Source organism: Euphorbia lathyris, chromosome 6 (genome assembly GCF_963576675.1).
Source record: "Euphorbia lathyris chromosome 6, ddEupLath1.1, whole genome shotgun sequence".
In the NCBI taxonomy this organism is placed as follows: domain Eukaryota; kingdom Viridiplantae; phylum Streptophyta; class Magnoliopsida; order Malpighiales; family Euphorbiaceae; genus Euphorbia; species Euphorbia lathyris.
The window spans coordinates 5,000,492-5,022,883 of NC_088915.1; the positions used below are offsets into that span (position 1 = coordinate 5,000,492).

At 35.6% G+C, this 22,392-nt stretch overlaps 1 protein-coding gene across 1 annotated transcript; it reads right to left on the bottom strand.

Annotated features, from left to right (window-relative positions):
* Positions 1-447: 447 nt before the first annotated feature.
* LOC136233104 (2-oxoisovalerate dehydrogenase subunit beta 1, mitochondrial) lies at positions 448-10,317 on the bottom strand. Its single transcript, XM_066022670.1, has 14 exons — positions 10,056-10,317; positions 8,473-8,584; positions 7,235-7,270; positions 7,077-7,136; positions 6,943-7,000; positions 6,685-6,782; positions 5,198-5,287; positions 5,045-5,113; positions 4,888-4,974; positions 3,668-3,763; positions 3,498-3,575; positions 2,424-2,510; positions 2,258-2,334; positions 448-653 (listed from the first exon to the last, which is right to left on the bottom strand). Exons 1-13 carry the CDS (start codon positions 10,217-10,219, stop codon positions 2,299-2,301), a joined length of 1,071 nt encoding a protein of 356 aa, XP_065878742.1. The 5' UTR covers positions 10,220-10,317; the 3' UTR covers positions 448-653; positions 2,258-2,298.
* Positions 10,318-22,392: the final 12,075 nt, after the last annotated feature.

The following is a 22,392-nucleotide window of genomic DNA, read 5'->3' on the forward strand; positions in this document are numbered from 1 at the left end:
GAAGATCAGTTACAGTTCGAGATAAATTGAAAGAGCTGGAAATATATTAAGCCTTATTTTATTATTTTTCTCTAAATTTTATGGCGTTCAATCATTTCAAAAGCGACGGCTTTATTATGTTATACTACTTCCGCCCCATAATATAAGTAATTCTAAAGATTTTTTATACAAATTAAAAAATACAATTAATGTAAAACCTAATTAATAAATTTACATTGGTTAACTTAAAAAAAAAAATCTCTCATATAATGGTTGGGCAATAAACATTGAAATTTTTAAAAACATATAGATTAAGATAAAATTTAATGATTAGATCAAAAAACTAAACTAAAAATTCTTAAAAAACCAAAATGACTTGTATTTTGGAAAAAAAAAAAAAAAACTTTCTAAACCGACTTATATTATGAGACGGAGGGAGTAGTTATTTTCACTGGACATGTTAAAAAATGAAGTGAACTACTAGCAATTATATTAAATAAATCTTGATTTACTTGCTGGATTAATATACATACACATACAGATTACAAGCTCATACTACTGTCTTATTTTCACATTTTCCCATGATAAATAGTTGGAGCTCTTCCCAGCATCGAGGGGAAAGGAGGCTTGAGCATCCACTGATCGTACGTACTGTTATGAAGCTTAAATCTTTTCTGTAAGAACACCAAAAAAAATTGCTTAAATCTTTTCTGTAAGAACACCAAAAAAAACATCAATTGAGCACCCATAGATAGGGTTATAATCGAACCGAGCCACTAAGCTTTCACCTACTCATGCTCGACTCATTAGAAAACTGACGAGCTTAAACTCAACATTCTATTTGTGAGCAGCTCGTTACTTCTGTTAATGAACTTCGCTCGCGAACAACTCATTAATTATGTTTATGATTATATATTGATTTGACTTTTTATTTTAATATAAAACTACATAATTTTGAAACCTACAAAACGTTGTTTTATATTTCCTCATTTATAGAAATACTATTATTAAAAAAAATAATCAAACCATGCTTGCTCAAGAGCGTATTCATGAACATTATAACCGAGCTTGTTCATGACCTATAACCGAGCATGCTCGCGTGCTTTCGAGCTGAGTTTCTCTATGCTCAAACTGGGCTCGTTTATAAATTGAGTCGAACAACACAACACAACTCATTTACAGTCCTACCCATACATAACCAGAGAGCAGCAGTGTCACCTGACAATTTCGTGTTTGAGTCGTGTTCGTGTCATTTTCGGGTTCGTGTTAGTGTCGTGTTTTCGGATTATATGTCATTTTGTTACGCATATATATTAATGATAACTTTTAAAAAGATAAGAAATATGATATTATTTTTAAATTCTTTATGTCATTTTTAGATTAGTATGTTTATATTAACCATTGAAAAGTCCGTTAATATCATATTACGGGTCATGTAATGTTTTTATAATAATTTAGAAGGTTCGAATCATATTTGCATGTAATAATTATAATTTTATTATCTTTATTAATAACGTGACATATAAAAATATGAGAGAATATAACAATAATTTTAAAAATTCGTGGCATTTCGTGTCGGTTTCGGGTTTGCACATCAACCCTGACCCAACCTAAAAATTTGCGTGTCAACCCAAAAATGACGGGTTAAATGCATCATTAGTCACTGAACTTACATGGTTTTCTCAAAATGGTCATACAACTTCAATTTGTCTCAATAAAATCACTCACTTTGAGTTTTGTCTCAATTAGGTCACTCCGTCGATTTTAGTGGTTAGAACGCATCGGACTAATGACATAAGTGACACGTCAACATGAGTTAACTCAAATCTCTGGTCAAAACAAAATGTGACAGCAATATGTTGGGTATTTTATGAAAAAAACTAAATTTTCATTTTTTTTTTCATAAAAATAATCGACACGTGATAACCAGGAGGCGCATATATGGATGTAATGTGTCATTTCGGTTAGAAATAAGAGTTGTTTCATATTGACGTATCACTTATGTCATTACTTCAATGTTTTTTAATCACTCAAATCGTTACAGTGACCTAATTGAGACAAAACTCAAAGTTGAGTGACGTTTTTGAGATAACCATGTAAGTTCAGTGACCAATGATGCATTTAATCCAAAAATGACACATTAACTATTAAGCTAAACCCAAAACATTAAAATTATGTGTCAATTTCGTGTCATATAATCGGGTCGTGTGTATTTTTGCCACCTCTAAGTGGTCAGTGTTCTTATTCTATATATGAAATCAAAAGGACATTTGCTTACAAGATTGTTGAGCCCTAAATTCAGCAGCTTGGAATAGAATGCTAGTAATTTACAGTTGATTTAATTGCATCTATTATCTGCATCAAAATGAAGCCTCAATTAGAGCAAACAAAATATAAATTTACAGAATGCTGATATTTCAAATTGTCAAATCTGTATTACTTGCCTTGTTTTTCGTAGGCATGTAGAACGGCTCAAAAACGAGAGGAAAAGGCGTGTCGAGACCGCAAACCCTAGCTACGGGAGCTTCCAACTGCAAAGACATTCAAAGGTTTAGCCACTGTTCATGTCTTTAAAGATTAGCCGAATTGAGAACGAAAACATTTCTGCTACCCAGCAGATAATTCCAAATCATACATAGGGTCAGTTTGGCATTGTTGTGGCTAATAGTGAAAAAAAAAAAAGATAAGTGTTTGGTAAATACACGATGTAAATTCTAAAAGTCGAGAAATAAAAAATAAAAATTATACATATTATGTTATATTGAAAGTTAGGGCTATTTTTATCCAATTTTTTTTTGGGTAAATAACTTATTAGTTACTATATTTTTAACTAATACACTGTCTAGTTCTCATATTAGTCCTTTAACTTTTGTTCTATTAAATAGTTTAGTCCCTCAAATATTTGAATTGTTAAAAAGTTTAGTCCCCCGATAAGGGACTAAGGCCGTGTTTTTTGTCACTTAATTTCAGAATTAGTAATTTCAGTTCAGTTCGTTAATTTATCATTATTTATTATTATTATTAAGTTTATTTATTTTAATTATTGCTATTTTTAAAGTCTAATATTATCATTTCAGTTCAGTGACATTTAATTCAGTTTACTTAATTTCAAAAAAACAGGACCTAATCTATTAAATAGAACAAAAGTTAAGAATTAAACAAGGTATTATTAAAATATGAAGAATAAACGGTTAGGTAAAATGTAGAGACTAATAAATTATTTACCCAAAATTTTAATATCAACTTTTCCGATAAGTTGTGAAAGTTGTTTTCTTCAAAAGCTACAAATTGTAGTTTTTCTTGAAAGCAGTTTTACCGGCTTTTAAGAAAGCAGTTTTTTATTTACCAAACGATACTTTTAGGCTATGGAAAAGCAATGTCAAAGTGGCCATAGTCCACAAACATTAATCTATAGATAAAATCGGTGAAGTACCAAACGAAATCATTGTCATCGAAATATATCCATATAGAGAAAAATCAAACGGATCTCTATATTGAATTAATGATTAGTTTCTTACCCTTAAGAAGCAACGTTCGACAATAGACGCAGAGATTTCAGCACCAAAACCTCCAGTTACCGGAGCTTCATGACTAATCTACAAGACGCGACAAATTGAATGATAATACACAACACAGCTCACAGTTTCAAAAATCAGAAGCACATTTTTGAAGAGCATAATGAACTTACAAGAAGTCTTCCTGTCTTTCTAACTGAAGCCTCTACTGTTTCTTTGTCCCAAGGTATCAACGTTTTAAGGTCTATAAGTTCACAAGAAATTCCATCCTGCAAAAACTCATGGGTCACACCAAATTATATTTTAGGTAGCAAAGAAAGTAAATTCATAGAAGTTTCTCATTTTGTTTTTTCTAAATTTCTGTTATTTTAGTTTCGGTCCAGAGCTACGATTCAAAACTATCTCGATTCATCCAAAGTCTTTTTTGATTGAAAATGTATAGAAATTTAACGTGAAATGCTATATCATACTTTTCCTAAGAGCATCATGTGTATAGAAGAAACGAGTTCGGTAGTAATGGCCGTAAAGAAAATATTGGCTAGTGTGTAGATGAGGCGTTTACCGACCAAACCTGACCCGTATTATTGGGAATAATGAGAGCATCTGTACGATTCAAAATTGTCTCGATTCATCCCCCAAGGAGGGAATGCCAAAGTCTTTTTTGATTGAAAATATATCAATCTCTCCTAAGAGCATCATGTCTATAGAAGAAAGAAGTTAGGTAGCAATTGCCATAAAGAAAATATTGGCCAGCATGTAGATGAGGCGTTTACCGTCCCGACCTGTATTATTGGGAATAATGAGAGCATCTCTGAATGCTCCAAGTTTCATATTCGGGTCCATAATCATGGATTCCAGAGTAGGGTTTTATCTACCGAAGTTTGGTCTGCTCATGCTCGGCTAGTCAGAAAATTGACGAGCTCGCGCTCAACATTCTTCTCCTGAGCTGCTCAAGAGCTGTTCGCGAGCTTGTTCACGAGCTTTGCTTGCGAGCAGCTCGTTAATTCATTTCATGAACTTCGCTCGTGAACATCTCATTAATTATGTTCATTTGAAATTTCTTTAACGCAAAACTACATAGTTTTGAAATCTAGAAAATTAAAGTTTACACAAAACTATGTTGTTTTACATTTCCCCTTTCGAGAAATATTATTATTAAGAAAAATAATCGAACCAAACTTGCTCACGATCGTGTTCATAAATATTATAATCGAGCTTGCTCGTGAGCTTGTTCATGAATCTATAATCGAACCAGCTCGCGAGCTTCTCCGTGCTCAAGCTCGGCTCGTTTTTATATCAAGTCGAACATGATCGAGCTTTTAATGAACCGAACATCAAACCGCTCATGAGCGGCTCGGCTCATTTACAGCCCTAACATTGGCTAGCAATTTACCTTCTCGGCGTCGATGCAGGCCTGCTCCATGACAGAAAGTTGTGCTCCCCAACCAACGAGAGTTATGTCACTGCCTTCTCGGATCACCTAAAATTACAAGTCCTTTTCAGACTCAAAATCGTACAACCTTCTTTCGAAAAGATAGAAGAAAGTATACCTCTGCCTGTGACAAAGGCAACATATAATCATTCTCAGGTACTTCCTCTACTGCCAAGCGATATAGCCACTGAAAAATCCAAGGCATTCATTGATGTTAAACCAGGAATTATTAATTGAAACATGAAGGCTAATTCTGAGAACGGGACACTACTTTTGGTTCGAAAAAGACAACAGGGTTTGGATCCCTTATGCACGATAATAACAATCCTTTCGCTTGCCGTGGACTCCGAGGGATAACCACCTGCAATAGAAGAAATGGAGATAATCTGTGGATTGAGCACTTAGAGAGAGAAGCAGGGTTAAAGATACGTTTATGGTAGTGAAGCAAAATAATTACAAGACATGAGGTTTTTTTTTATAGTTTTTCTAATTTTAGGGTAGTCAGATAGAGTTTCCGGGAGTTTGACTCCCGGAGTTGTGTGTCTGGGACTTTGAATCGCGGACGCTTTAAATTAATGTAAAGCGTGCAGGACTTTAAGTCCCAGACAAGCTTTTCTCTGCGAAAGAGTGCGTCCAGGACTTAAAATCCTGGACATGCTTTTGGAAGAAACGCAATGAAAGTAAACAGAGCTAAGATAAAACAGAACAACATTCCATTTCATGGACCATATGTCTCTCGCCATCTTCACAAACCTTACTGCTTCTGGTCGAACTTTCAAATCAAAAGGATTGATGGAATCTAGCTCTGTCTTGGTACTATTTCCGAAAGGATTTATGGTTCTCTTTTTCGAAATATTACAGAGGTGGGTGGGGAAGGTGGGCTGTAAATCCAATTGTAATTGTTGTCCGGGACTTTAAGTCCCGGAATCTTCAGTGCAACATCTGTCTGGGACAGTGCTTTGGGAAACCACATCCGGGACCTTTACAAAAATTTGAAGTGTCCGGGACTCAAAGTTCCAAACAAGCTCCCGGAATCCCTATTTGACTACCCTAAAACTAGAAAAACTATAAAAAAATACCCAAAATCTATTATTAGTTACCTAAACTACAAAAAACGTATCTTTAACCCGTGAGAAGCACAGCACATATAGAAGTTCCGTAAGCAGAACGTAGAATAAAGCAATAATGCAAATAAATGAGAAAAATCATCTCAAGTGCATTAACATAACTGTATGTTGGAAATGTATATTATCATCTCACTATAAACAGGTTAAATGATATAATCTAGGATGCTTAGTTGTTGTAACGAAAAATTAGGAAAATGTATCATTTAAACATGTTACAATTTCTATTAAAAGGTGTAAAACGATTTGACCTGCAGAAATTACTTAGTTTTTTATGTTTAGTTTGATTATCAATTTATAAAATTAATCAAAATTAATAACTAGACACAAAAACTAAGTTAATGGGCTAGAAAAAATGAACAAGTACTGTAATGAGTCAGTCTTGAGGAGGTGCATGACAGGTGAAAGGCCTGAGCAATGAGCAACCATAAAAGATGGCAATGGAGGCATGAACGGATCGAATCCTTCGAAAATGTAAAGGGAGTGACTGGGCTATATTAGTAAGGTGTGTTTCCAATACATGTAAATGCATTTTGAAGCAGAATGGGACTTGGATCAGCGTGGATAAAATCTATATGGTATTCGACCAAGCTGTTACAAGTGTAGAATTGAAAGTACGGGAAAGGAAGTATACTTTGATACCGGGAACATGACAGAAGAAAGCTTCAGGAGATTGTGAATGATAATGTCCTCCATGGCCTACAGCTCCATATGGCGCTCTTATTGTTAAACCTGGTGAATTCAAACACAATATTAGATTTATCAACGTGTGTATATGCATATATGTACACCAATTGATCTAAAAGTTTAAGCTGATAGTTAAAGGTTTCATCCATATTAATATCTGACAATATATATATATATATATTCGTAGAGAAAAATTGAAGGTCACCTCCACAATTATACTGATTTCCACTTCGGTATCTGAACTTTGCAGCTTCATTAACGATCTAATAAATGGTGAATTCCATCAATTATATGGATTGTTGCATGAGAAGAAAACTTGGCAATGGGGAAGATACTTGCCTGATCAAAAGCAGGATATATGTAATCTGCAAATTGAATTTCAACAATGGCTCTGTTGTCCTGTTTGATTGGTATAAGAGTTATAATTACCGAATAATGCATCAAAAAAACTTAGTGATAGAGACAACAGAATCCCTACATTTGAAATGAATACTCACCATTGCTGCTAGACCAATGCCAAATCCAACAATCCCCTGCAAGATCATTTAATGACAATAGTTAAACTACATAAAGAGAAAAAGAATGAGTGAAATATGAGAAAGACGAAGAAAAATATCAGCATAAGGAGAAGAATGTGCATTTGCATGTGTCAGATATTAATATGAAGTGGATCTTTAACTATAAGCTTGAGCTTTTAGTTCAATTGGTTCCATGACATGGTATCAGAGCTGGTTTGACCAAGTGGTCCTGCAGCCCTCATTTGTTGAGTTAATTGCAGGACATGGTAATATGGACCTGTGTTGTGCACGCTTAAAGCCCAGTGGGCATTCGTTCCATGACACATAATCTGTGAGAATCAGAGATCCATAAGGCAGGATCATCTTAACACTCAACATTTTTCACAAAGAAAACAGTGGTGCGTACTAAGGCGCTAAAGGGTCCTGGAGCCTAGGCTCAAGGCGCAATGCAAGGCACACTTATCACCACACAAACAAAATAAAACCACATAAAAACATAATACTAAGTTAAGTTCATACTTCATAGAGAAATTAACATATACTTAACGTCTTAACCTAAGTGCCTAACTGATGTTACTAAACTAATAACCATTCATTGTCACTTGATATTCTTCTGTGTGTCTGCCACGTTTCTGTTTGAGTGGAATGGAGGAAACTCTTCTTTACGTGACTGCTCTTAATCCATCTCAAGTCTTTCTATATTTAGTTATGTGTCTTGATATTATTATTTAGATAAGGTTAAGATTAATCTTATTTAAATTAGATTAATGGTTGAGATTAATCAAACATTTGTTTTACACAAAACAGTAAAAAAAACACAGAGGCGCGAGTTGATTTAGACCCAGGTGAGGCGCACAAGGCGAAGGCACACCTTTAACAATTATGTATGCATGTATTATGAATCTGATTAAAGTTCGTCAAAGCTCGGTAAAAACTCGGGTCGGTCAAAGCTCAATTCGAGAAGGCTTGTCTCGACACATGAACGAGCCAATACCGAGCCTAACTAGGTTCGGTATCGGTTCAGCTCGTTAACACCCTCACATCTATAAGGCAGAATCATCTCAACACAATTTTTTCACAAGGAAAACAGTAATACACACTTAAAAATGCTTTCGGCGGCGAACAAGTGCCTCCAAAGATCTAACTACTCGAAGGATAACTATGCAAATCATTCATGAAAAGGAGGTAGACATGTAAATGAAATATGGAAAAAATACCTGTTCACAAAGAGGAGTATTGAAAACACGTTTTTTGCCAAATCGATCAGCTAGTCCTGTTGTGCAACGGAATACTCCACCAAAACCCACATCTTCTCCAAATACATAAGAACTGGAGAAAGAATAAGGATGTTAAGAAACATAAAATTTCATCACTAAGCACAAATTCATTGTGATAATCCACATTAAACTTTGGTGAGTAGTAAGTGCATAAAATAGGCATTTCATGACAACAAAATAATAATCTTCGAATGGGAGTTTCCATACAAAGGGCAAACAAAACCACAGAGCATCTTAACTGTTTTTCAGGTAATAATTAGTACAAGTGTTCATTAAGAGTAAACAGCTTCTAAATGAACTAATATTAAAACTGACCTTTTCAGTTGTTGCTGTTTAGTGTTTATCTTAGCTGTTTGCTCGTAGCTGGTAAGTCGATTTTCCTCCTAGAATAGCTATAATTATGTGTTTCTCAATTCTAACTAAACCCTTAACATAACAACGAAGAAGAACCAAACGTACACTTAGACTTGAGAAAAGATATTGATATGTGATATCATACAAATACTATCAGGATACACGTGTCCTCATCTTAAGCCAACAGAGGTATAAAAAGGAAGGATGACCGTCAGGTCCGACTTTACAGATACAAAACACCTTTAGGACACGTGAACCAATGAGATACACTCTAATTTCTCTTCGGACCAGAACTCTTGATTCACACCTAGGATTAAGAAATATCAATTCTCGTATATTACTAACTATCTAAAATACGTCCACCATTTGGAAGCCAACACGTGTCCTCCAAGGAAGCTAGGGTGAATATCTTCGCTGACTACCGATATTATCCTGTATAAATAGATAGCGACTTCTAGTCAATGTACATACACACATCTATTACAATTTACTCTGTATTGCTCAGTGCTCTCATCATACACTATGCTAACTTAGGCGTCAGAGTGGGATTACCGGTCAATGGCCCCACCTCAATCCTTTTTCTTTCTTACTTCAGACATCAAAGGAGTTCTCATTGTTATCGGAGCACTGTCTCTCAATTGCTTAGTGCTCTCGTCCTAAACTCAGGTAACTTAAATATCGAATTAGGACATCGCCCTCATCCTTTTTCTATCTTACTTCAAATCAAAGGAATTCTCACTGTCATCGGAGCAGTGTGGCACAGATTCATTCCTATCAATATGAAATGATAAAGCCATTCAAACACCACCAATCACATTTCCACACCATTTAATCCTACGAAAATGTGAAACAAGAATCATCTATGATCAATGACTTCAATTAGGAAAAGATAAAGCTGCATCTCTTTTTAAGCCATCAACTTCGAAGGAAATCAACATCTAAGCATTTATCTAGACTCAATCATTATCCCTGATCATAAAACAATGATGGAGCTTTTAGGAGTAATTTTGGATACTTCTCATTAAATTGAACTGCTATTTTGAAATTCGAAAATCCCTAAAAACCAAATACGCCAAGAAAAATCACTTCAAATTCGTTATCAAAAATGAAAAAGAAATCGCATTCACAAACACAACAAAAATGGAAATGAAGGATAGCGAGAAACGTACCGGGGATCAGATTCCATGGCAACATGAAGAGCTTGATTAATAGCAGTGCAGAGATTCACAGACTTAACATTTTCTTGTAGACCTTGAGAAACCGTGGAGAGTAGCCTCAAATTCGAAATTGAAAAAGAGAGTCCTTTTCCACATCTTCTCAAACACGCAGCCATGGATTTGGTTGGAATTCAAAGAGATGAATATAACATTGGATTAGGAAGAAGAAATATATTTTTGGACGCTATGAGTTAGCAGTAACAGACATGGTGTGTGATTATGACGTGGCAAATTAATCCATAAGCAAGATATGATTATTTAATCATGGCTTAATATATCATTTGGCCCCTGTTTGAAAAACAATATATAATTTGGCCCCAGAATTTGTTCAAAAAGATTAAAGATCTACTATTTGGCCCCTGTTTCAAAAAAATATATCATTTAGCAACGGGTGTTGTTATATTCAGCCTCAAATTCCCACCACCAGCCCCGTGAAAGGACGAAAATGCACTTTCATGGTTTTGGGTGGGAAAAGGCTATTTTTTTTGCCTTTCCGTCACTCGGATGTGTGGCTATCATGCCTCACCGTGTGGTCGGGCGTGATAGCCACACGCCTCACCGTGTGGTCGGGCGTGACAACCACACGCCCGACCGCACGGTTGGGCGTGATAGCCACGGCATGTGGCTATCACGCCCGACCACACGGTGAGGCGTGATAGCCATACGCCCGCGTGTCGGAAAGGGAAAAAACTAAATTAATTTTTTTTAAAATTGAATTTTTCCCACACGGGCGTGAGGCCATCACGCTCTCATATAGGTGAGGGCGTAAGGCTATCACGCCCCACCACAGGAGACGACGTATGAATATCACGTCATCTCATGTGGTGGGGCGTGAGGCTATCACGCCTCCACCTATGGTGCGGCGTGAGGCTATCACACCGCACCATAGGTGGAAGCGTGATAGCCTCACGCCCCACCTCACGAATCCGAATCCCCAAAAAATTCAAATTGGAATAAACAAAACGTCCAAAAATCAACAAAATCAAACAGAATTTCGTAACATTAGTCTTTTTCCTTTGTCGTTCCTCTTCCAATCCATGTTTTCGTTAATAAATTAGTCCGAATTTAATCCAAAAGAGTTTAGAGAGTTTGAGAGGATTTGAGAATTTTCAAATTTAGTAAAAGGGTATTTTTGTCCTTTCACGGGACTAGAAGTGGGAATTTGAGGCTTAATATAGTAATTCACGGGTAAATTACATACGTGGTGTACAACATGTACCTATTATCACACTTTGGTGTACAACATTTAATTTTGCACACTAAAGTGTACAAACTTTAGATGATCTCCCACTAAAGTGTATAACCGGTTTTTGGTGTCCGCTATGGTTACTTTGTTTTTTACAAAGTACCGTTACTTGGTACTCATTTTCACCATTGGATTAATTTTATGCTCCATCATCCAATGGTGAAAACCACACTAAGTAACGGTACTTTGTAAAAAACAAAGTAACCATAGCGGGCACCGCCGGTTTTTATGACTGGTCAACAAATGTCAACACTACTACATTAGCAATTTGACTATTCTAAAAGTCAAAAATTGACACCTCATTATGAAATTAGTAAAATAGCCTTGTCATCTTCCTTTGCAACTCCTCTCTCACTCTTTTCTTTTTCTCTCTCTAAATTCTCTCTCCTTAACTCAGCTCTCTCTCATATTTATCTATCTAACAACTCTCTCTCTCTCTAAGTTTCTCTCTCAAATCCTTGCTGACTATGAAAACATTGGTTGCTTCCCGAAATATGGAATCCGATTTAGCTTGATTTTTTTCTCAATGATGCGTTTGATGAGCAGCATGAAAAAAAGCAAGGACCTCGAGATGCTTTTTACATAATAGCTTTATGCCCAGGGGCGTATACTGGGGGGCCTGGGGTGCCCGGGCCCCTCCGACCGCCGGAACCACCATGGTCACGATAGTTTCGGCCCCCTCAAATATTAGTGTATATACAATATGTGTAGCAATATTTTATTGTTCAAAGGTAGATGAGATGGTTAAAACACTTGCTTTTTTTTAAAAGGTCCTACGTTCAATTCCCCCTAACCTCAATTTATTTTAGAAAGTGTTTTTTTTACTTCAATTTTAAATATAAAAATGTTATAATTTTTTTTGAAACTAGTATTGAACTAATAAAAAAAATTAAATGTTATAATTTTTTTTTGAACTAGTATTGAACTAATAAAAAATGTTATTTACTTCAATTCCATTACGTGTTTGGCTTGTCCAAAATTCAAAATTTCTAATTTTTTTTCGGTCTGTTAGGCATTTCTAAATTCAAATTTCTAATTTTTTTTGGCTTGTTAAGCCTCTATAAATCCAAATTTCTAATATTTTTTTGGCTTGTTAGGCCTTTCTAAATCCAAATTTTTAATTTTTTTTGGCTTGTTAGGCTTTCATAAATCCAAATTTCTAATTTTTTTTTACTTCTTAGGTCTCCTTAAAATTGGTTTTTGATCATTCAAATTATAACACGTATATATACAAAAAAAAAAAAAAAAAAACAAGTTCGAATTAGCAAAAAAAAAAAAAAAATTCCCGAACAAACGTGTAAAATCCGCCCCCAACCGACTAATCCTGTATTCGCCACGGTTTATGCCCTTCATCTACCGCCAACTCTCTTCTCAATTTTCTCAAACTCGCCGTCCACTAGATCTCGCCGATAATGCCCTTGAAGATAAAAGTGTTACTCCATCCTGTCGCATAATCGGCGTTCACGGATATGTCCTAGGAAAGTGCCACGACTGCAATTATCGCTTCTAGAGAGTTCAAATTTTAGTGTTGTCGATCGGTGGAGAATCGAATCGCAGGATGGTGATGGAAAAAGGCCCTTGCTTTGCTGATGTTCAAGACGAGGACGAGCTCGATGAAGAACCAGGAGAGGCGATCGAATCAGCTCCTCCTCTTAAGGTCGGCGAGGAGAGAGAGCTCAGTAACTCCAGTCTAAAAAAGAAGCTCCTCGAGCGTGGCGGCTGGAAAACCCCTGAGTTCAATGATGAAATCACTTATACATTGCTATTTACGAATTTTCTTAGCCTTTTGATCTTTTTTCTATCAAATTTTGATCAAAAGGGAAATTTTGAGCTGATTTAATGCAGTTCACTATATCGGGACATTGTTTGATGGTACAAAGTTCGATTCTACAAGAGATACTGATGAACCTGTAACTTTTAAACTTGGTCTAGGTGGATTTCTTATTTATCCCTTTTATCTTCTGTTTTCTTTTTCCTAATTTCTTTGATGATTTCGATATTTCTGGATTTCTTAGGTCAAAGTGGTTTCTGAGTTGGATAATGCGATAATTACCATGAAAAAGGGGAAATGTGCAGAGAGAGGAAAGAGGATGTTGGATAAAATAAATTTTAGGAGAAAGAATTGATTCTTTTTATTAAGGATATAAAAGTAACTTAATAATATGTGGGACCATTTTTAATTTTTAAGAATTGAAATTTGATGAGGTGTCACATTGATCAAGTGGTTAACAGGGTTGACCGGTCACAAAAACCGGCTGTACACTTTAGTGGGAGGTCACCTGAAGTTTGTATATTTTAGTGTGCAAAATTAAAGGTTGTACACCAAAGTGTGATAACAGGTAAATGTTGTACACCACATATGTAATTTACTCAGTAATTCACTTTAGCACATGTTTCAAATTGTCACGATAGCTTCTCAGTTTGCTTAAAATGCAATAAATTATCTGGTGGTTAAGAAGTAAGTTGCACCTGTAAAGTGTATTGCACGTGCATTGAAAAAGTAAAAATGACTACGGTCGGAGTATGATGTTCTAATATAAGAAAAGAAATGTTTTATAATTTAACAAATAAGAATAAAGGCTTAATATATTATTTGCCTCCTGAACTTGTCCAAAAGCTTGATTGGCCCCTGAACTTTCAAAGTATCCTGATAGCCCTTTCAACTTGCATAAAATGTTCAGTTAGCTCCCTGAACTTGCGCAAAATATAATCAATTGATCATTCTTCGCAAAAAAAAGTAAGTTCAATGCAGAATATGTATTGCACGCGTCTTAAAAAAAAGTAAAAAGACCAAAATCGGAGTTATAAAGTCTTAATTATTAGTGAAGACAAGTTTTATAGTTGAACAAGTAATAACTTCATTTTCAATCTATTTTTGAATTATGTAATAACATTCTACGATGAATAAACATCTGTTGGAAGTGGCTAGAGCAATTATGTTGCATGCAAGTTCACCAATTCAGTTCTAAGGAGAAGTAATTCCTATGGCAGCTTCAATCCTTAATGTTTTGTCTAGTAAGTTCATAACTGGAAAACACCCTTTTCAAGGCTTTATGATATTTCTACTAACTATTCTACATATCATGTATTTGATTATTTATATTTCTAAGAATTATTGTCAATGACAGAGAATCTGGCCCCTAAAGCTCACAAGCATGTTTTCTTGGGTTTCACACTAGCGAAGAAAGGTTTTAAAGTGTTTGATCTTATCATTAGGGCTGTAAATGAGCCGAGCCGAGCCGAGCTTTGGCCTGTTCAAGTTCTGTTCGCTATAAAATTAACGAGCTCGAGCCCGAGCCGAGCTTACTATAGAATTAACGAGCCGAGCTTTGGCTTGCTCAACGAGCTTGAGCCGAGCTTCGAGCTTGTTTCGAGCCCAAAATCCTCTTTGGACTTTGTTCATTAAGAAAATTATCTAACCATGAATTGGTTGTGAGTAAATCGTTAATAATATTTGTGAAGTTTGCTCGCAAATAACTCTTTAATTGTGTACATAAACAAACTAACAAGCAAAGTTCGTGAATAAATAAATAAGATGCTTATAAATAGTTCGTCTATTACTCATTTATTATATTTGTGAACGAACTCATCTAATAGCAAGTAAAATAATATTAAGTTTAGATATTTGTGAACTAACACAAAACTATATAGTTTTCTACAAAACTAAAATTTGTTCATAAATATTAAAATCGAACCTGCTCGCGAGCTTTCGAGCCAAGCTTTGGCCTGTTCAAGCTCGGCTCGTTTACGAACCGAGCTAGTAAATCGTGTTCATGAACGGCTCGTTTACAAATCGAGCCGAGCTTTTATCGAGCCGATCACCGAACCGCTCATGAGCGGCTCTGCTCATTTACAGCCCTACTTATCATATAGAAGATAGTTACCTATAGAGATGTTGTCTTTCATAAAACATCTTTTCCTTACCAAAAAAAACACTTTATTCTACAGTTTTGATGAATGAGTAATCAGATTCTTTTTTGCAGAATACTCTCACTCTACCTTTTCAGCCTCTTTCTTCCCCAAGTGGTCCCTTAACTGTAAAAAAAAATCTACTAGAAATAAGACACTACCTTATTGGCTAAAAGAGTTTGCTTATATATCTGTTGAGCATTGTGTCATTCCTATTTAACCTTTTACCCCTACACATCGTGCCTTCTTCAACATAGAAAAAACCTAAGAACAACCAAGAGATTGCTTCTATTCCTGATTGGGTGAGAGAAATGAATGAAGAATTAGATGCTTATGAAAAGAATAACTGAAACGACCCAACCTAGGCTATGACTGACGCATAAATTAAATTAACTTTAATCTATGCTAGCCTTATTTCTGAACTAATGGAAAATTCCAAAATTAACTAACAGAATATCAAATTCGTTGAAATTACATCATAAAAGTTAAAGGAACCTAATTATTCAAGTCAAATCTCAATAATCAAAAGTCTCCAAAGATAATATAAAGCTAATTTATTAGGCAGTCTCCTTCAACATCAATCCAAGGGTTACCTCACGAACATGGACCTTAAGAAAGATTCAACGTGGTATGAGATTTTCGTCTATACGAGCGAAAACCTCAGTGAGGAGTAGCTATAGCACACAACAGAAACGGAACAGGCAGGCAGACTGATACTCTTAAATCATAGCAATTATAGTTCAAAATATAGTATTTCAAAATCAGTTAACTAAAGGGTCAATATAAGATAATCAATTCAGAATACTGGAAATCAATTGTCAAACCCAGTCATGAAGCCTTTCAAAATATCAAATAATAGAATAATCAGAAAATAAGGCAAAAGCTTTAAAACACATGGTACAGTGTAACAGAGTGGTGATACTGCACAACACCAGGGCCAGATAAATGGTAAGCGCGCTACCAATAACAAATAATTTCCTTCACCGATCTTATGCATGATTCTAATGCTGACACAGCTGACGACAAACTGACAACTGACAACCTGACTCAAAGACAAATGCAAGGACCTAATGTTATGAAGATCGGTGGGAGGCCAGATAACAGATATAGATATACTGAGCACTTGTACCAGTTTGAAAACATATAGTATACATATATAAATCAGAAAATCATAACTGATTGAACGAATTATCAGATTTCTAAAACAAAGGTAATAACTGCGATAAATCGCATATCAGAAACTACAAATCATATCAAATCAAATTTTAATAATTTCACTGTACCTGATAATAAAACAAATCAACATAAAGGCATGTTCCCAGAATATACGCTCTAATACTAAGGATATTTAGTAAACACAAGGTTTAAGCTATACGTTTTTAGGAACGGAAATATACAGTCAAACGCTAATTTTTGATAAAACAGTTTCAAGTCCGATATTTCAATCAAATAGGATCATGTACTATAATTACCACTCACTTGATATCCAGCCGAATGATGAATCTAAGAATTCCAGTAGCTCACCACTCAACTGACTAATGGGTACTGTTATCTCCTATAATTTAAATGAAAAGGGAACAGTAGTGAATCACTCTAAATCTAAAAAAATCTAAGATTGAATTTAAATTGACAGGGTCATGACTTCTTTTAGGAGACAAAACAATAGTTATAATAATATCATATTATTTCAAAAGAAGTTTATGTTGAATTAACAAAAAGATATGATGGTTTCTTTCAACACAAAAATAATACTTTTAAAGAACAATATTACATCTATCAAGTCTTGAAAAGGTATCAATATAATAAAAGAAGGACAAGAAATCAACTTCCTAATCACAAATTGACAAATTGTAGATGGTGTTTAAGATAAGGTTTTTGGCATGATTTTCGAAATAGGCAAGACAATTAAATGCCTAATTTATGAAACAATATTATAAAATTCCTTAATTATCAACCTAAAAGAAAAGTGGTTGATTCCCACTTGCCAAAGAAAAGGAAGAAGACAAACTAATAATTATTGAAAAGTGCCTAGAATTTCACAAGGTGAGTTTTGATAATTATTTGATTTCATAAAGTAGGTTTTAATCAATGTGATATACAACTAAAACAATAAAAGGTTCAAAAAACACTTACTTAAAATAGATAGGTATATGAAATTTCAAGATGCTGCAATACCACACCGAGGAAGACGATGACGGCTACGCACAAGACCTTTTCTTTTTGAAAGACAGTATGGCGTAAAGAATTTACTAGGTTTAAGTTTAGGTTTTATTAAAAATATAAAATAATTAAATAAATGAATAAGGAAATAAAAAAAGTGCTTTAACCAAATAAGATAAAATAAATTAACCTTAGATTTAAAAAAAAACATAAGGTTTAAATTCCATATATAGGTATATATATAATATAATATATATTTTAAAATTAACACATGATAAAATTTAGGATTATTACAATAACACTTGGGAAATCACAAATTTACCTTCTAGTAAAAGGCCACTTGCTTCCAAATGGGTGTTTAGGATAAAATTCAACCAGAATGATGACATTGATACGTTCAAGGCATGATTAGCAGCCAAAGGGTTTAATCAGATTTGTGGCATGAATTTTCATGAGTCTTTTAACCCTGTTGCCAAAATAGTTAGAGTTAGAACATTTGTGTCTTTGAGCTTGTAGAAACTGGCTAATACACCAATAGATGTTAACAATTCCTATCTTCATGGCATTCTTGATGAAGAAATCTATCTTCAACCACCATAAGGATATATAAAGGCTCCAAAAGACAAGGTGCGCAAGCTTATTAAGTCTCATTAAAGATTAAAGCAGACAGGGAGGATTGTCATGAAGAGCTTTCTACAAAGAATGCTCAATTATGGTTTTAGAGACCAGTTGTAGACACCGAGTCGGAGGACCTGTGACGAAAACCTGGAAATAAGACGGTTGAAGCGATTGATTACGAAAGTTTCAAAAAAATAAAATAAATAAGTTGCGGTCGATCGCTGTTGTCGATCGGATAGCTCACGAATGCTTAACGGCACGGTGCGAGTGCTTAGCGGCGGCCGGCGCGCGTTCGACGACAGTCGGACGCCCGCTCGACGACGCAAAGCGCGCGCTCGACGTCTGTCGGACGCACGCATCCAACCATGAATGGTACGCGCTCGGTGTCCGAGCAAGACACGAGCTTGGCGGCACGGGACGCGCGCTCATCGGCCACGAGGCGTGTGAGCCCGGCAGTGCGGAACACGCGCTCGGCGGTCACGACGCGTGAACGCCCGACGACGCGGAGCGCGAGCTCGACGGCCGCGGGGCGTGCACGCCCGACGACGTGAGACGCGCCCCGGCGGCCGTTGAGCGAGTGCCCGACCGCGTCGGGCGGAAGCCCAACGGTAGGCGGGCGCGAGCGCCCAACCGCGTCGGGCGGACGCCCAACGGCAGTTGGGCGCGCTCGCCCAACGGCTTTGGGCGACGCCCGATTTTACTCGGGCGTCGCCCATTGTTCCGGGACCCGTTTCCCTATAAAAAGGGCACGGATCCCAATGAAAGGAGGGAGGATTTTTGGGAGCCTTTCTCACTCTAGACATTTTTAGAGAGAGAAAGTGATTTTTTTGAGAAAAATATTTTTTTTTTCTCAAAAATTCCTAATTTCCTAAAGTTAAATTTTTACTAAAAAAATATAAAAAACGGGAGGTCGCAACTCGTGGAATCAATCGGCTTCGACTGTCAGATACCGAATTTAAGGTATTATCCGAGGACTAGACTCTTTTATTTTATTTTATTTATTTTCTCCTTCCATTTATTTTTATGTTATAGTTTTTATTTATTTAGTTATTCATTTATTTTGTCACGTTTTATTTAAATAGCGTATTTATTTAATTTTCGTTTCGTGTTGAATAAAATTCGGTTTTGTTTTAAAATAAAAAAACCTCGTTTTGATATCCCAATACGAACCATGATCCGATAAAAAGGTAGTTCGGGTATCGAAAAACGTTGAAATTATAAGTTTTTAATTTAAAAGAAATTTCCAAATAATGTTTTAAAAATAAAAACATCGTTTTAGGAACTTCCGTTATTGACTATGATCCATTTTTGGTAGTTCGGAAATCCAAAACGGTTGAATTAGATTTAATTTAAAGCTTTTGAATAAATCTGAAAATAATTGGAGTGCTGCTGTAATTTGCCATTTCTGTCACTAATTGCTGTTTACCAACGGATTTTCCGTCGGTAAATCTGCCAAAACGTAAAAAATACCATTTCAGTCCCTTTTTCTTAACTTTTAAGCTTTTAATCCTTAATATATATAGGTATAGTTATGTAATATATATTTTCAAACCATTCTAGATATTTAGTGTATGTTATTATTTAGGATGTTTGTATATTATTTTTTTATTCAATTTCTAAGCATAGGTATATGTATATATATATTCTTTTTTTTTTTCATTTGAGTCATATTAGATTCCATTTTAAAGGGTTATTTATTTGGACATTTTGGGAATTGATTAGTAAGTATTAATATATGGATATATGTTAGTTTTGATATCTAAAACTATATTAGTTATGTATATATATAGTTTTGGGATATTTGGGTTATGTTATTGATTATTAAATGAAACTATTTTGGGTAAATGTTATTTCTTTCATTTATGAGATTTATTTACCATTTTAACATCTTTAAAGTATAAATGTATTATATCTAGTATTTTCATATATGTATTATATAGTTTCTTTTTATTAACTTTTGTTTTCATATTCTCTTTTAGATTTAAAGGTATATATATATGCTTAAGTTATTTTCTTTATTCTTTTGGACTATTCATGAGTCCATGTTTCAAATGGGCTTTATTTTGGTGTGAATCTTGGTTTAAATGGGTTTATTATTGTAATTATAATAGGTAAAGAGTCCATTAAATAAAAGGGGAAAATAAATCACAAAAGAGTTTTCAATTTCATTATTTAAACTAATGAATTTTTTAGGGGTTCCCAATGTAAATAAACAGAGTTTTCTTGACATTTCAAATCGTTTCTCAAAACACCACGTTTTAAAACCTTAGTCCGTTCCAAAGACGGATTAAGCGAACATTGTAATTAAAATTGTTCTTTGTGAATAATAGAGTTTTGAATCGTTTTCTTAAAGGATTTGTACAAAATAAAATTGACTTGTATGTTTAACCACGTTTTCTTATTAAAGGTTTTTTTTTATCTCAACCTTTTCAAACGCTCGAGTCGTTCCAACGGCGATTCAGGTGAACTTCATTAAACGGGGTTTTAAAACGCACCTAAATCGTTCCAACGGCGATTAAGGTGCGAACCATGTAAATAAACTTGTTTTGGGTAAATGAATTAGTATAGAATAAACACGCAATATGACATTTAAAGTTGTAAATAAATCACTTCTTTCTTCCCCCTTTTTCTGTGTATGTATAACGTAAATGGGTGATTCTTTACTTACGTGGCTTTCCAATAATATATGCTCAAAACGGTTTCTAAAAAGAGAAAGAAAAGGTTTCAAATGAATTTTAAACTTAAAGAAGTATACGATTAGTCCGTTATCGCCTAACATGCTGAGTAGGAGGCCGGTGGTTCATAACCGGGCGATATCGGGGTGCCTAGTAGCCTTTCTTCGGAAAGGAGCTAGCCTTCTCGGCTCGTACCTAAGTTTCCCGAACCCACACCGGTCTCCCGCAAGGGATCGGTGTTCATTTTCCCATTCGTGGGTGGCGACTCTTCCATATCTCCGAGCTCCGGTCCTGCCGAGCAGTTTGATTCCACGATTGGTTGCTTTCGGCGCCAATCACCGCTTACGTCGCCATAAGGTTGTCCACCCCCCGGTCCGCCCGGGAGATTAGGCCGCGACACCTCGTCTAACAAGTGGCGACTCTGCTGGGGAAGCGAGAAATTTGATTCCGGAAGGCGTGTATTAAGCCCTTAACGGGGACGGATCGTATTATTTCTTTTCGTATGCATTCATAAGCATTATTGCAAACTTTTTGGGTAATTTCCGCAAAACCTCTAGCGAGAGTCCATTCGTCGCTCGAAAGAGGCTAGTGTAAGTTCCCCCTTATAGTAAGGCGCCAAAGGGTCCCCATCCATTCGTTAGGGGCAAATTTGTGCGGTCCTGTGAGGTCCCGCGATCAGCCGTGTCAGCATATAGTAGCCTTAGAAGTTGCCATAGGATTACCCGTTACTATTTTTGATGTGATAAATGAATCAGTTCGTGTTTTCAAATTGCATGATACGTGTCTAATCCTAAAATATGTAAAGAAAATGAAACGATACGTTAATATATACTCTTAAACCGATATACAAACTACCCCAAAACATCGAAACGATTCGAACTAAAGACGACTTAGTCATCTCGTATGAATGAACTTGTGCGACCCGCCTGGTCCTTTTTCGTGTCCCGAAGAAGGCACATGTTCAGGAAATACGTTATGACGTAAGCACGTATTAGTGCGGATCGATTTGATATTAAGGATAGTTATATCTCGATTCAAAAGACTATATTAACGGTAGCCGTTATTCACATTCTTTAAATAGGTTGGGATAAAACGAAATTATGACGAAACGAAAACGAAGAACATTTCTGTTTCGAATGACCCTGCTGTAACGTAAAGAGTTTCGCAAACGTGACCCGTCCCTTCCGAATAAAAGACGAGCTCTTGCGTTATGTCTTGTGTCGTTTTTAAGAGAAATGGACGTATCCGCAAAAGTGACTAAGAAAATAAAAGAAAAACAAAAATAAATAAACGACCAAAACCCTTCTGTATCTACGATATATGTCAATCCCGAGAGTAGTTAAAGAAAATAAACCAATGCCGTTAAATACGTGCCTCAAACTGGTATATACGCCGTTTAAAATCACAAAAACCGAATTAAGCTAAACCGCATTATCGCACCATATGGACGAGGCTGTGGATTTGACTAATGGCTCGATCATTTCGACCGTTACCAAAACTACAAGAAATATGGCCCGATATGCACGTTTGCTTAAACTCGTGCCTAAATGAAAAAGAACGGTAATATCCCTGCTTCGAATAAGCACGCGATTCAATGAAATGTTGATTTTCTATAACCACGCTAGGATGATATATCCCGTAGATTGGAAGGAATAAAGAGTTGTAATTAGCCGAAAGATTA

Excerpts from the sequence above, each read along its gene's own strand:
- LOC136233104 (XM_066022670.1), bottom strand. The coding sequence starts at position 10,219 with ATGGCTGCGTGTTTGAGAAGATGTGGAAAAGGACTCTCTTTTTCAATT. Across the intron at positions 6,783-6,942 it reads AAATCAGTATAATTGTGGAG|GTTTAACAATAAGAGCGCCA; the intron begins GTGACCTTCAAT and ends TGAATTCACCAG. Across the intron at positions 4,975-5,044 it reads TGCCTTTGTCACAGGCAGAG|GTGATCCGAGAAGGCAGTGA; the intron begins GTATACTTTCTT and ends TTGTAATTTTAG.